This window comes from Empidonax traillii, unplaced genomic scaffold (assembly GCF_003031625.1).
Source record: "Empidonax traillii isolate 1590-97213 ecotype Southwest subspecies unplaced genomic scaffold, ASM303162v1 scaffold44:size1908036, whole genome shotgun sequence".
Taxonomy (NCBI): Eukaryota; Metazoa; Chordata; class Aves; order Passeriformes; family Tyrannidae; genus Empidonax; species Empidonax traillii.
The window spans coordinates 635,725-647,859 of record NW_020955237.1 but is presented as its reverse complement, the minus strand read 5'-3'; the positions used below and the strand labels follow the sequence as shown (position 1 = coordinate 647,859).

The window sequence follows — 12,135 nt, the reverse complement described above, 5'->3', positions numbered from 1 at the left end:
TTCAATGTAGGAAACAATGCATAGTGTTGACCAATATCAAGATGCCCAAACAAAAAATACCACTCCTATAAAATCACTTTCTTCAACTGAAATGGGAATTCTTACTACTCTATCAGATATGTCCATAAATGCCAAAAAGCAAATGCACTGTAGGTAATCCACAAGCATATCCCTCGTCCCACAGCTTTGAACACATGAAATATCCTCTGCTGAAGTTTCAGATATGTCTTTTTTTGAAAACTAACTGTGCTTTTGCATATCAAAATCTTCTAGAGACAGATATGAAACCTTCAGATCTAAAAAGCAGAAGAGCACTGCAGTTTTAGGAAGCACTCTACAAGTACCATTCCACAGTGGCAGTTTGGAAACATTCTATAATTTATCAATAACAACAGAATGAAATACAAAACAGAACTTTATGATATTTATCAGAATACTGATCTGACAGGACAGATGCAAGAGTAATTAACAAAAATGTTTCCTATTAGCAAAAACCCAACACAGTCAATTTGTATTCTACAAAGAAAAGCAACTAAGAACACTGAGTTGAAGAAATATCTATTAAAGATGTGATTCTATCAAATTATTTGATTTCTTTAATTAGGAGGTTTAAATTGTGTAAAGTATCTAGAAGATGGCATTTTGTGACAGAGCTTTATGCTTTAAAATGTAACTTAGAATTCTTACAGTCTTTTCTCTTTCATGATGTCAAAAGATGCTGCCATATTCATCAGTGTTGGCAAGCAGTGCAAGTGATGGCTGTGAGAATGGGGAAGAATTGTGTTTGCCTAAAACAAACAAACAAACAAAGACCAGTTAGAATAACTTTTTACAACAATTTCAGCCATCTATTTAGGATCAACATTTGAAGAAGCTACTATTTTTCACAAGACTTTCACAAAATCATGACAGTTAAACTACTTTTCAGTTAATGTCACAGCATAATACAAGTACAATTTTGAATTGTGGTCTGACTGATCAACCTCAAATACACTTGAAAGTAACTTAAAATGATTTCAGAAGTTTATAATCCATATTGTTAGAACTGGTGATTTTTTAAGTGTTAACATACAAAAACTTGCAAGCATCGGATATTCTTTATGTTATGTGCACAACAGTACTAAAAAAAATCTAAAATCTGAAATATAATTTAAGCTGATTTCTACTAAAACACTACTGCACAAAAACCCCAACTGATTAATTAACATAAGGTACTAGATGTTCAACCGCTTTTAAAAAACGTAGGTAGTTCTGCAAATATTTTTGGAAACTGAAGAACAATGAAAATAAGGAAACTACTTCCATCTCTAAAAACTAAATAAAAATACAAATATTTGTTCTTTTCCTGATAAAATTTATATTTGACTAAGAAATCAACTCTTCAGAAAATCAAGAAATACCTATGCTTTCCAGAATACGCCAATGTGAATAACAGTCATTACCATTCCAAAATTATTTGGAAACCAGAAAAATAGCAAACATTTTTACAGATTCCTCTTTTTAAACTCTGTAATGCCTGACTGAATACCCAAGCAATTCCATCAATTATTTAAAGAAAAATTACTCAAAAAGCTAAAAACAAAACAAAACAAAAAAAACAACAACAAAAAAGCCTCAAAAGATTTGGTGTGGTTGTGACCCATCCTGCTGACCTGAGATGTACATTACTATAGTAATAAACAATCCTACATCTGAAGATTGTGACTTTGGTTTTTTTGGCCTGCTACTGAAGAGTCGACAGTCTAAACATGCAGACTACATCTGATAACTTGTATTCAAACTTTTGCAAGACAAAGTCATATTTCACAATCTTACTAACTCTTATAAAACAGTTTATTTGGAATAAAAAAAGATTTAAAAAACACAAGAAAACTGGCTTAAGTGCTCTGCTGCATATGCTACTCTTGTTGAGAGGACGTGACGTCACCTCCATATGAAAATAGTTTAGGCTAAAGGAGAGAAACTACTGTAAAAGCTACGTAAGGCAGATGGAAGCAGAATGAAGCAAAAGCTTCCCTGCAGCTGGAGATACCCACAGCAGTGCTAAAAATGCACTCCACCAAGATGGAGTTGCCTCAATGAATAATACTAAGTACCCAAACCACATGGAGCTGAACGTGGAAAGTTTTATCTGCCTATCCTGGAAAGCAGAAAGCTAAACACACTGTCAGAAGGCGACCTACCATCGTTCTATAAAAAGGAAAAATCAGCAATGGTCCTTTTCCCAAACACAGTAACTGATGAGTTTAGAGGATTCCAGATTAAAAATACAACTGGCTACTATGGCAAGGAAGAGTAGTGGTGAGAGGCAGAGCTGGAGATTACCCTTGGAGCAGAACCTCTACCACTTCCAATTCTTTCCAAATGGTTTTTCTATTGATTAATACATGAAATGTCAAAAGATGTAATGTAAATTAATCCACTATTCTGATGAAAACTATATGTTTCAGGCTTGTAATACAAATTCAATGTTATAACAGCTATAACAGCAAATATTTTTACAAGTAGTTACAACAAATTCAACTTACCATGTGCAAAAGTTCTCCCAAAAGGATAGTTGCTCTAACAGACACATGGTCATCGCTACTTGTGATCACTTCAACCAGACCCTTCAAAAAATTAAAAAATTTTACAATATTAATGTATAACATCTTATTTGAATGCTTACAGGAAAAATGCAGCACACATCTATTCCAACTCAAAGTCATTAGTTACCTCTAGAAGTCCATTAGTAATAAAAGCTGAAAGCACTAACGCCAAATAATTATCCATGAGATCAGGCCTAAGGAGACAAAAAGTATGGAAATGATTTACAAAGTTCACTTCTTATTGTGCCTGTCAGAAAACAAGAAGCATTTTGTCAACACCACTAAAAAATAAAACCAAGAAAAGGTGTTTAGACTGAGTTCATTAAATCCTCACCTTGACCTGGCTCGATGGGGTAATACAGTTTTAGCTTCAGCAGCTACAAAGCCATCAGAAAGTCTCCAGCAGTCTTGAAACCTGCCTGGATCTATAACAGGAAAATATGGACAAAGGTAATTTTAACATTGGCTTTCATAGTGCTATTTTAACGGTTGTTAGTAGGCAAATAATAATCCATGACAACAAATGTTACCTCAGGTTTCAAATTTTGCCAGAAGGGATCTTTAACAACATTCTAACCCACATTCCTGAACAAAGCAAGGATATCTTGATAGCTAGGACAAAGACTGTATCTAAGAGTCAACCAAAATAATGACATTTCTAATTCGTAAGCACATTAAACTTGTTTAACAGAAAATACCATTGGCACCTAAAATTTTACAATGTATGTACATACACTGAAGCAGCAAGTTTGCAACAAAGAATGATTTATTCACTTATAAACATGGAACAAGGATTAAGCTTTTATAATCAATAGCATGACAAAACATTTGTAACCAGAGTATTAAGAGGAGAATTGCAGGAACACTAAAAGGCTAAAACTTGCTCCTTTTAGGCTCATACGAAGTAGAGAATAATCTTGGATTTACAAGTAGTAATTCTAAAGATAAAACACTAACTCGTTTAAATATAAAGACATAAAAGAGCATGCACTTGCCCTTGAAAAAGGAAAAATCTGGTAAGGTGCAGTGGGGATAGCTAGCAGGTATACAATATATAAAAAAAATTGAATAATAATTTTCTGTAACATTCTCTAACACATCTGCATTATAAACACTTGTGACAATTCAAAAATGTCTAATTTGTAGAGACATGTTTACACAATCTTTTGTGTAAATGCCTAACTATGCTCCACTGCTGATCTTTTATCAAACTTGACACTTAACAGCTGATAAAGGATTTTAAAAAGGACTTCTGAGTACCCAATGAATTCGGTGATAAAACAGCTAATAATAAGGCAATCTACAATACAGAGGAAACAGTGAAAGTTTCAAAGCTTAACAGACAGAATTTTTATGTGAACTGTTTTAAATACCTACCTACACTGAGAAGTGCCTCAATAAACTCTTCTGCGATAACAGGAAGAGGAAGGCGAAATATATCATAGAGAACTTCAAGCAGGCCTCGCTACCAAAAAAAAACCCCAAAACACAAATGTTAGAGATTTTCAAAAAAAATTGTCCTTATTTTCATTACTAATAGTGAAGTTGAGATTTTTATAGAGTGCTAAAACTGGTGTATGTGTTGCATTTGTATATTTGTGCAACCGTTTCTTTTTTCATAAACTGAAATAATCTGAAGACAAAAAGAAAAGAGGGGGCTTGCTTAATTTTGAAGTGTACCTTAATGTCCCTATGAATTCTATAGAGGTTCAGGCTACTTGAACTGCAGATTTTTAGAACAATTACAACCGGCATCATCAACTTCATTGTTGATGGCTTAATTTGTAAAGAAATGTTTTTATTTCCCTTGGATTCAATTCTGATTATTATGTTTTAGGCTTGTAACTGCAGCTACTGCAAACTTCCTTTGATTTGTGAACACAGTAATGATTAATTTCTGTTCTTTTCTCTCCTCCATTTTCTCAGAATACATGGTATGCTTCCCGTTCTCACCGCAATTTTACAATGGAATTACAGACTTGAATTTGGGGGTTAAATGAACTTGAGGATTATGGTCTCATACCTGTGGAGTCTGTGATTTCTGAATTGTTAGAAAGTTAAGAATACCTAAATTAAAACATTTAATATTATACCTACATCACTACTAAATATTTATTACCTACCCGTATTTCCATATTTGGTATACAGAGTACCCCAATAAGAGATTGAATCCCAGAATTTCCAGGTTTGCACAGGCTGATAATACCTAGAAAACATAAAATACATAATAATATTCCCCCAAGAGACCAATGCTCATCTCCAGATGTTTCAACACAGTACATTTAACATTACATAAAAGTCTCAGTATAAAATTGGTCATTTTATACTGAATTTTTACTCTTTTACTTTAAAATTTCATTTTTAACAGGGAAAACCTTTAAATTGTTTCTATAAGTTACAGCATATCACTTAAAGCTTACACTGATTTTTACACTCAATTTATGCAGTCTCTTCATTAAACGTGGCTGCAAAGACAGTAACCTTGCTCATTTCCTTGACCACTTATCTTCAGATTTCACAGAACAAATTAAACTTACAGAAACTACACTATCCAGAAAACAAACAAGTTCCTACAAAATGCAACTTTAAATTAACAAAAATAATAAAAAACCAAACAAATCTAGATTTTTCCACCCTTTTGTCTTAAGATATCATAAACAAACCCAAACTGTTATTCTTTAAAACATACAGAGTGATGAAAATATCACCTACTCTAGAACTTGAACTTCCATAGTGTGGTTTATATGAACTTGAAGGAAGTTCTCAATTTCGAAAATTACATATCACAAAAACTTCATATATGCACATGTGGCCACAGACACACTACAGGCATTTAAGTATGTACCATGGTGCACCTCAGAAGCCTTTTGCAAGAGTGTACAGTGGCCACATCCCAACTGCAGTGCAGGAATAGGTTTGGGTGTGTGCAGTCATTGCTCCATGCCCCAGTTTTGTCTCTAAGGACAGGATCACATGTGAGCATAAAGCAGGTAGTAACCACTAGCTTTGGAAAAGAACCCTGACTGGTAAACACACAGAACAGAACAGCACTACATGGCAGATGTACAGAGAGGTGAAAAGACACACAGAAGAAGTCAAAATAAAACCAATATTCTAAAGCATGTCATTTTTGAAGGCTGACAGTGTAAGGACACCTCTGTAGTAAGAATATCTAAGACATTAGTCTCCAACATAAGTCATATAAAATAGGATGAACGTGTTAACAGCAGGAGTGCCACAACAAGTAACATGGTCCAGGACAATTGTTCAGTCACTTGCACTTTCAGGCACAGGCTTTAAGTTCTAAGTGCCTGAGTATAGGAAGATGCAGCAACACTTCTATCAGAAACTGTTTCCTAGAAGTTTCAAAGTTGTCCCAGGCTTCCTACACTTCCTCTCCAAACATGAAAGAACACATCAGAAACTTGAAGGATACTTGGATTTTAAAATTAAGTTTAGCGATCATTGTCAGAGCTTTAAAAATTAAAGCAAATAGTGTCAAAAACCAACCTGAATTTTTTTTAAATATAGTCTGCAAAATTCCTACTCAAAATTTTGGTAAATAGTTATATTAACTAATTCAATTTAAATTTGCAAGACACTGTCTTGACTAAAGAAATTAGAAGTTCCTGAAGCGGTACCTTCATTTTAGACATTGTAATATGGCAGAGAAAGGATTTAGAAACATTAAAAAAATACTACTTTTTTTGATTTAGAAATGTTTTCTACATGAAAAATTGCAAACTATATCCATTTGCAATTCCTCTTCAGCTATGGTAGCTGGTAAAAGCAGGTTCTTATGAAACTAAATTCTGTCAGTATCTCTTAACATAGACATTTTGCATTTACAGTGGCAAAAACCATCTCAAAGGCAAATTTTTATAATATGATGTTACTTTAAAAATCCTGTCACCCATTAAATGTCAGATATGACCATCAAGATACAACTCATAAGGTATTCTATACAGGGAGGGAAAAAGCTTGTTAGTAGTCAAAGAAAACTATGTATGCATCCTCCAATTTTACAGTATCAAAACATGTAGCATTGTAGGAAGGTATTGTTACAAATTAGAAACATCAAGTGAGACAGATTCTGTGTCATTTATACTGGAAAGTAAAATCACCCTTCCAATCATCCAGCTTCAGACAAATAAACAATCTTACCTGCCCATGATCGAAATGCTGCCACGATTCCCATTTTACTAGCTAGAAACCGTGCTTCTCTGTCCTCTCTGTCATTAAAACAACAAACGTCACAATGCAGGTAATTACTCGAAAACAAACAGTGCTACTAACACAGAAAGTAAACAAATGGTAGTTAATTGAGATTTTAGATGAGGGACAAAATCCAGAGCAAGATAAATACTTCATGTAGGTATATGCATTTACACGTGCACAAAAAAATTTAGAGATTTTTTTCAGTACTGTTACTCTTTCTCTTCCAGGGGAGTTTCCACAAAAGGAGGGTAATATCATAAAGTAAACACCTATATGACGTCAGGTGAATCCCTCTGATCTCCATGGACAGTGGGTCTACAGCAGGGACGTAAAGATTGGACCTTATTCAGTTTCCCAGACCTAATCCCATTTGATCCCATTCTAATCCCATTTGATAATTAAAAAAGCCTGAACAATTCAAGTAGGAAGCAATCTCAGGTCTCTAGTCCAAATTCCTGCACAAAGAAGTTGACAGTTATCAAACCAGGCCAGGTTACAGAATCATAGAATGGTTTGGTTTGGAAGGGACTTTAAAAGGTCATCTAGTTCAACTCCCCTGAAAGAATTTAGCAAATGTAGTGTGGATTACACATGCCTTTTACAGCTTTGGGAACTATATAAGCTTCTGTAATTCAGCTTGGAACCTGTAAAACACTCAAGGCTTTATCCAGTTGGGTCTTAAACTCTTAAGAATGAAGGCTGCAGGACCTCTCTGGACAGCCTGTTCTAACTCTTGACTGGCCTCACAGAAAATAATCCTCCTGCTACTCTCATATGAAGTTGAAATCTCTCTTGCTTCAATTTCTCTCTATTGCTTCTTGTCCTCCCACCTTTCACCACCATGAAGGGTCACACTACATCTTGATAACATCTTCATAGGTAATAAAAAGTCTGCTATTCTGGGGAGGATGTCCCCCAACCCTCTCTTCTCTAGGCAAATCAAGCCCCTTCAAATCATAGAATCATAGAATTAACTGGGTTGAAAAAGACCTCCGAGATCATCAAGTCCAACCCTTGATCCAACCCCACTGTGATCACTAGATCATGGAACTCAGTGTCACATCCAGCCTCATCTTAAAAACCTCCAGGGATGGTGAATCCACCACCTCTCTGGGCAGGCCATTCCAATGCCTGATCACTCTCTCTGTAAAGAACTTCTTTTTAATATCCAACCTAAATCTCCTCTGGCAGAGCTTAAGCCCATGCCCTCTTGTCCTGCTGCTGATTGCCTGGGAGAAGAGACCAACTCCCACCTGGTTACAACCTCCTCTTAGGTAGTGCTCCAGCACCTCTATGTCTTTCCTGAACTGAAGGGCCCAGACATAGTCTCATAGACTGGACATAGTACTCAAGGTGTGCCTTCACCTGTGCTGAGTACAGGGAAAGAATCACTTCCCTGCTCCTGCTGGCCACACTGTTCCTGATCCAGGCCAGGATGCCATTGGCCTTCTTGGCCACCTGGACACACTGCTGGCTCATGTTCAGCCTCCTGTCGATCAGCACCCCCAGGTTCCTTTCTGCCTGGCTGCTCTCCAGCCACTCTGTGCCCAGCCTGTAGCGCTGCAGGGGGTTGTTGTGGCCAAATCTTAAACGCTTAACAGTATTTTAGGAAGTTGCACTACCGTATTCAACTTCAAGAAAATTAGTATTTGAAAAGAACAGCTTAATTCCAATATAATAGGGAGCACAAGTAGCAACATTAACACTTACTTGAGTTGTCCTTCTGCTGTGTCTGGATTATGCCTGTAGTGAAAATCTGTGTAAGGGGCTAAAATTCGCTAAACAAAAGAAAGACATGTATTATTTTCACATGAAAATACAGTTAAATTGCTGTTGCCCTTTCCTCAGTCCCACTCCAAACCGCCATATTATTTCTGCTTTATGTATTTTAGGCTCTTAGCCTAAAATATTATATTTTAAACACTGTGCACTAGCACAGAGGGTGAAATCTGAGACAAAAATGAAATATTTTTATTACCAATATTATGTTTAATTTCTGTCTCTAAATAAGTAAAACAGCACCCACCTCTAATTCTACATCTGCTCGCACATACTGTCGGGTCTTTGGATGATTAATGAGGTGCAAAACTGTAGTTATCAGAGCCTCATTTATTCGGCTTAGCTGACAATCAATCACATTTTTCAAGATGGTACTTAAACCACCCCGAAGAGCCACCACCTCAGGATTCTGAAGTGCTAAATGAAGACAAACACGTCATTTTGGTCAGTAATAGGAAAGAAAACGTTTCATGGCATACGACAAACTCGTCATCTCTTCAGTATATAAATCTTATTTTTCCTTAACACTGTTGAGGCACATGTAAAGCTTCCAATGGAACCGGCTGACAACAAATAGATTTTGGAATAATTTATCAAATGCAAAAATACTGGTCAGTCTCTGCCATTTCCTAACTTAATTCCAACCAATTTTCCATGTGGTAGTTTCTGGATTTCCCCACAGAGAGGTTTCATGCTTCACTGGACAGACTACAATATAACAGTAGCTTATTGTTTATTTCTTTAGAACGAAGTTTGTATCTTGAAAATAATGCTGAAGTTACTTCCCACTGATTGACTTTGGGAAAACTTCAAAAATCAGCACCCAAATGAAAAAGTTTAGGGAGTTAGTATCAACCACTGTCCAGATAGCCTTTAAACAGGAACACAAATACTTCCAGAAGCCAGCGAACTACAATACCCACTCCAGGAATTTTTACAAAGAAGATGTCTTGTAATTCTCTGAACTCTTGTAAATTTGTCAGCATCTTGTGCATGGAATTTTCCCTACTTCCAGTCCACTAGTTTTAAGAAACACCAACTGCAGCACAGAAATGTTTTTAAAGTAAATAAAAAATGGGCAGAACTTAATGCAAAGAAGAGCACCTGAAACTTTCTGACACTATTCTTAAAGGGATTTTAAGTCATTTTGCTTCATATCATGTTAATTGCTAAAATCTATGAAACTGCCATTAAGAACTATTAACAATTAATTTTAATTAATATTAATTTTAATATTATTAAACAAATACTACTAATGACAATCACATCAAAACTGAAGATTAATTAAGAAAAATTATCTTACCTAGTTCACAGATAATGGCTATGCATGCTCGAACCATTCTGTCTCTTTCTTGAAGACCATCATTTCCAACTGCTATCAAAGAATTAGTTATAGAACTGGGGAACAATGAAGCATTCACAGTGATCATCTGCCAAAAAAAAAAAAAGAAAAGGCCCTCTGGTTTCTCCACAATATTTCTCTAAATACACTCATAAATTCACCAGCATTCTGTTTCCTACAAACAATTAGACAGACCACTCCACCTATTACTTGGTTTATCTGGTGAATCCTCATAACTGTTTTTTTTGCTCGTGAAATTGAATTTCAATTCCAATCCATTTGTCAATTTAATTTAGCATTCTTTTCCTGCTCCAGTTGTTTATTTTTATATTATTGTAATAAGAAAAAGTTAAAAGATGGTTGTTGCAGTGAGAATTATGACTACCTTTTTCAGTTTTTTTTCCATAATGTCTTTATAACAAAGACCACTATCCAATGACACAGAGTAGTTTACAAATTCATCTAGAACATTCATACTGCAGCAGATTATTCAATACCTACTCAACTGTTTACTTAGACAAGATTAGCATATCCTGCTTTGTAGAGATATCCTTAGACTGTTGCAAAATATAAAAAGAGGACAGTCAACAGAAGCAGCTGCTAACAGTATTTGGAATGCAACTCTCACTAACATCCCCATATTCTTTTGCACAGTACCTGATCATCCTAGAACTGCAACATAATTCATCACAAGTTACATATACACAGCAAAAGACAACCACATCCACTTTAAATATGCTAAGTGGAAAAGCAAAGATAGAAACAACGGCTGTGTCCATTAATGAGGTCATTCTTCAATTAAAAAAATTTAAATCTGAGATAGAACAGAAAAACAGATTTAACAGCCTATGCTCACTAACACTACTGAGGATGTTCTGCACCACAGAAACCTGCAACTGCTAGTTTGGGACACTCAGAATTCACACCAGACTAAGGAGAAAGACCCTGTGCACACATTAAAGACCAAGAAAGCCACTCCAAAACAAACAACCAGTACCACCAACTCTTCACCATCCTCCAAGTGAGGCTTTGATTACAAAGGCTGAGTAGTTTTTTTAATTTGTGAAAATTAAATACACATATACTCTCTACTAAGGAACACGAATATCACTAAGCAGATGTATTACTAAGGAGGAAGTAGGTTTTTGTCTGACTGCTTAAAAAGGGAACAACACAATGTTTTATAGTGCACTCAACCATGTCACTTTTTTCCCACTAAAATGAGATTAAAAAAATACTCCATATCCATCAAGCACCTAAAAACTTAGGGCTAGTTTTCCATGGGTTTATCATTCTTTTCATTTATAACAAAATCTTCATTATATTTCAAAAGAATGTTTTGTACAAAAGAATGTACATCTGCCTTTGATGTGTTATAGATACTTCTTCAAAGGTGATTAATTTTTTACCTTTTTTTGCAGAGATGTTAAAATGAGATCAATCTCTATGACCAATATATATAGGAAGAGTTTTAACAAATTTATTTTCAATACATGTTTTTGAGAAATTTCTTGTTATACATAATGTTAATGCCAACAAAACAGGAAGCTTTAAGACAGGACTCTAAATTAAAAACAAATTCTTCCCCACCCACACAGTCTTTCAGTTTTACAACGGCATGAAGAAACAAGAATTAGTAATAAAATGGGTGTACTACAAAACTGTAATCTGTTTCCTCCTGATACTGACATGTACTTAGTGTGAGGTCACAAGCAGCCTCTTAAAGCTGTTCTGCTTCACTGTCTTCTTTGGTTTTAAGACATAAGAAAGAAAGACTTAATATTCAATTCCAAATACATTAGAAGAATAAAAAAAATTTTGTATTTGTATCTACTCTAGGTATTAAAATGCAGTTCTAAAGACTAAAGGACAGGTAATGCAGAGCTACTTACAAGTAGCTATCATGTAATAATAATAAAGACTATAAATTAGGTCTTTTAAGATTCCTTTAAGAAAGAGGAAGAAAGAAGGTGGTTCATATTGCATCTAACCTTGACTTCTGCTTTAAAAGGAAAACACACTGCCTACTACATAAAAAAGAAAAATTGTCTTATTGACTTCAGTTAGATAGAAAACACTTCCCAAAGCAACTTCATGCCATCCTTTTCATTGCTGAAGACATAACTAAACTGTAAAGCTCTTAGTAGGAAATTGTTTTTAACTTCCTCTACTACTTTAACCTGCACAGTTTTTAAACAAATTTATTAT

General features: G+C 35.1%; 1 protein-coding gene across 1 annotated transcript in view; it reads right to left on the bottom strand.

The window, feature by feature from the left end:
• RICTOR (RPTOR independent companion of MTOR complex 2) overlaps positions 1-12,135 on the bottom strand; it is a 75,865-nt gene that overhangs the window by 30,879 nt on the left and 32,851 nt on the right. Inside the window, exons 7-16 of the mRNA XM_027878691.1 lie at positions 9,889-10,015; positions 8,833-9,002; positions 8,517-8,584; positions 6,753-6,820; positions 4,712-4,794; positions 3,966-4,053; positions 2,923-3,013; positions 2,716-2,782; positions 2,529-2,609; positions 688-788 (exon numbers count right to left, since the gene is read on the bottom strand). Of these exons, the coding sequence (XP_027734492.1) occupies positions 688-788; positions 2,529-2,609; positions 2,716-2,782; positions 2,923-3,013; positions 3,966-4,053; positions 4,712-4,794; positions 6,753-6,820; positions 8,517-8,584; positions 8,833-9,002; positions 9,889-10,015 (944 nt within the window). The remainder of the gene's footprint in view (positions 1-687; positions 789-2,528; positions 2,610-2,715; positions 2,783-2,922; positions 3,014-3,965; positions 4,054-4,711; positions 4,795-6,752; positions 6,821-8,516; positions 8,585-8,832; positions 9,003-9,888; positions 10,016-12,135) is intronic.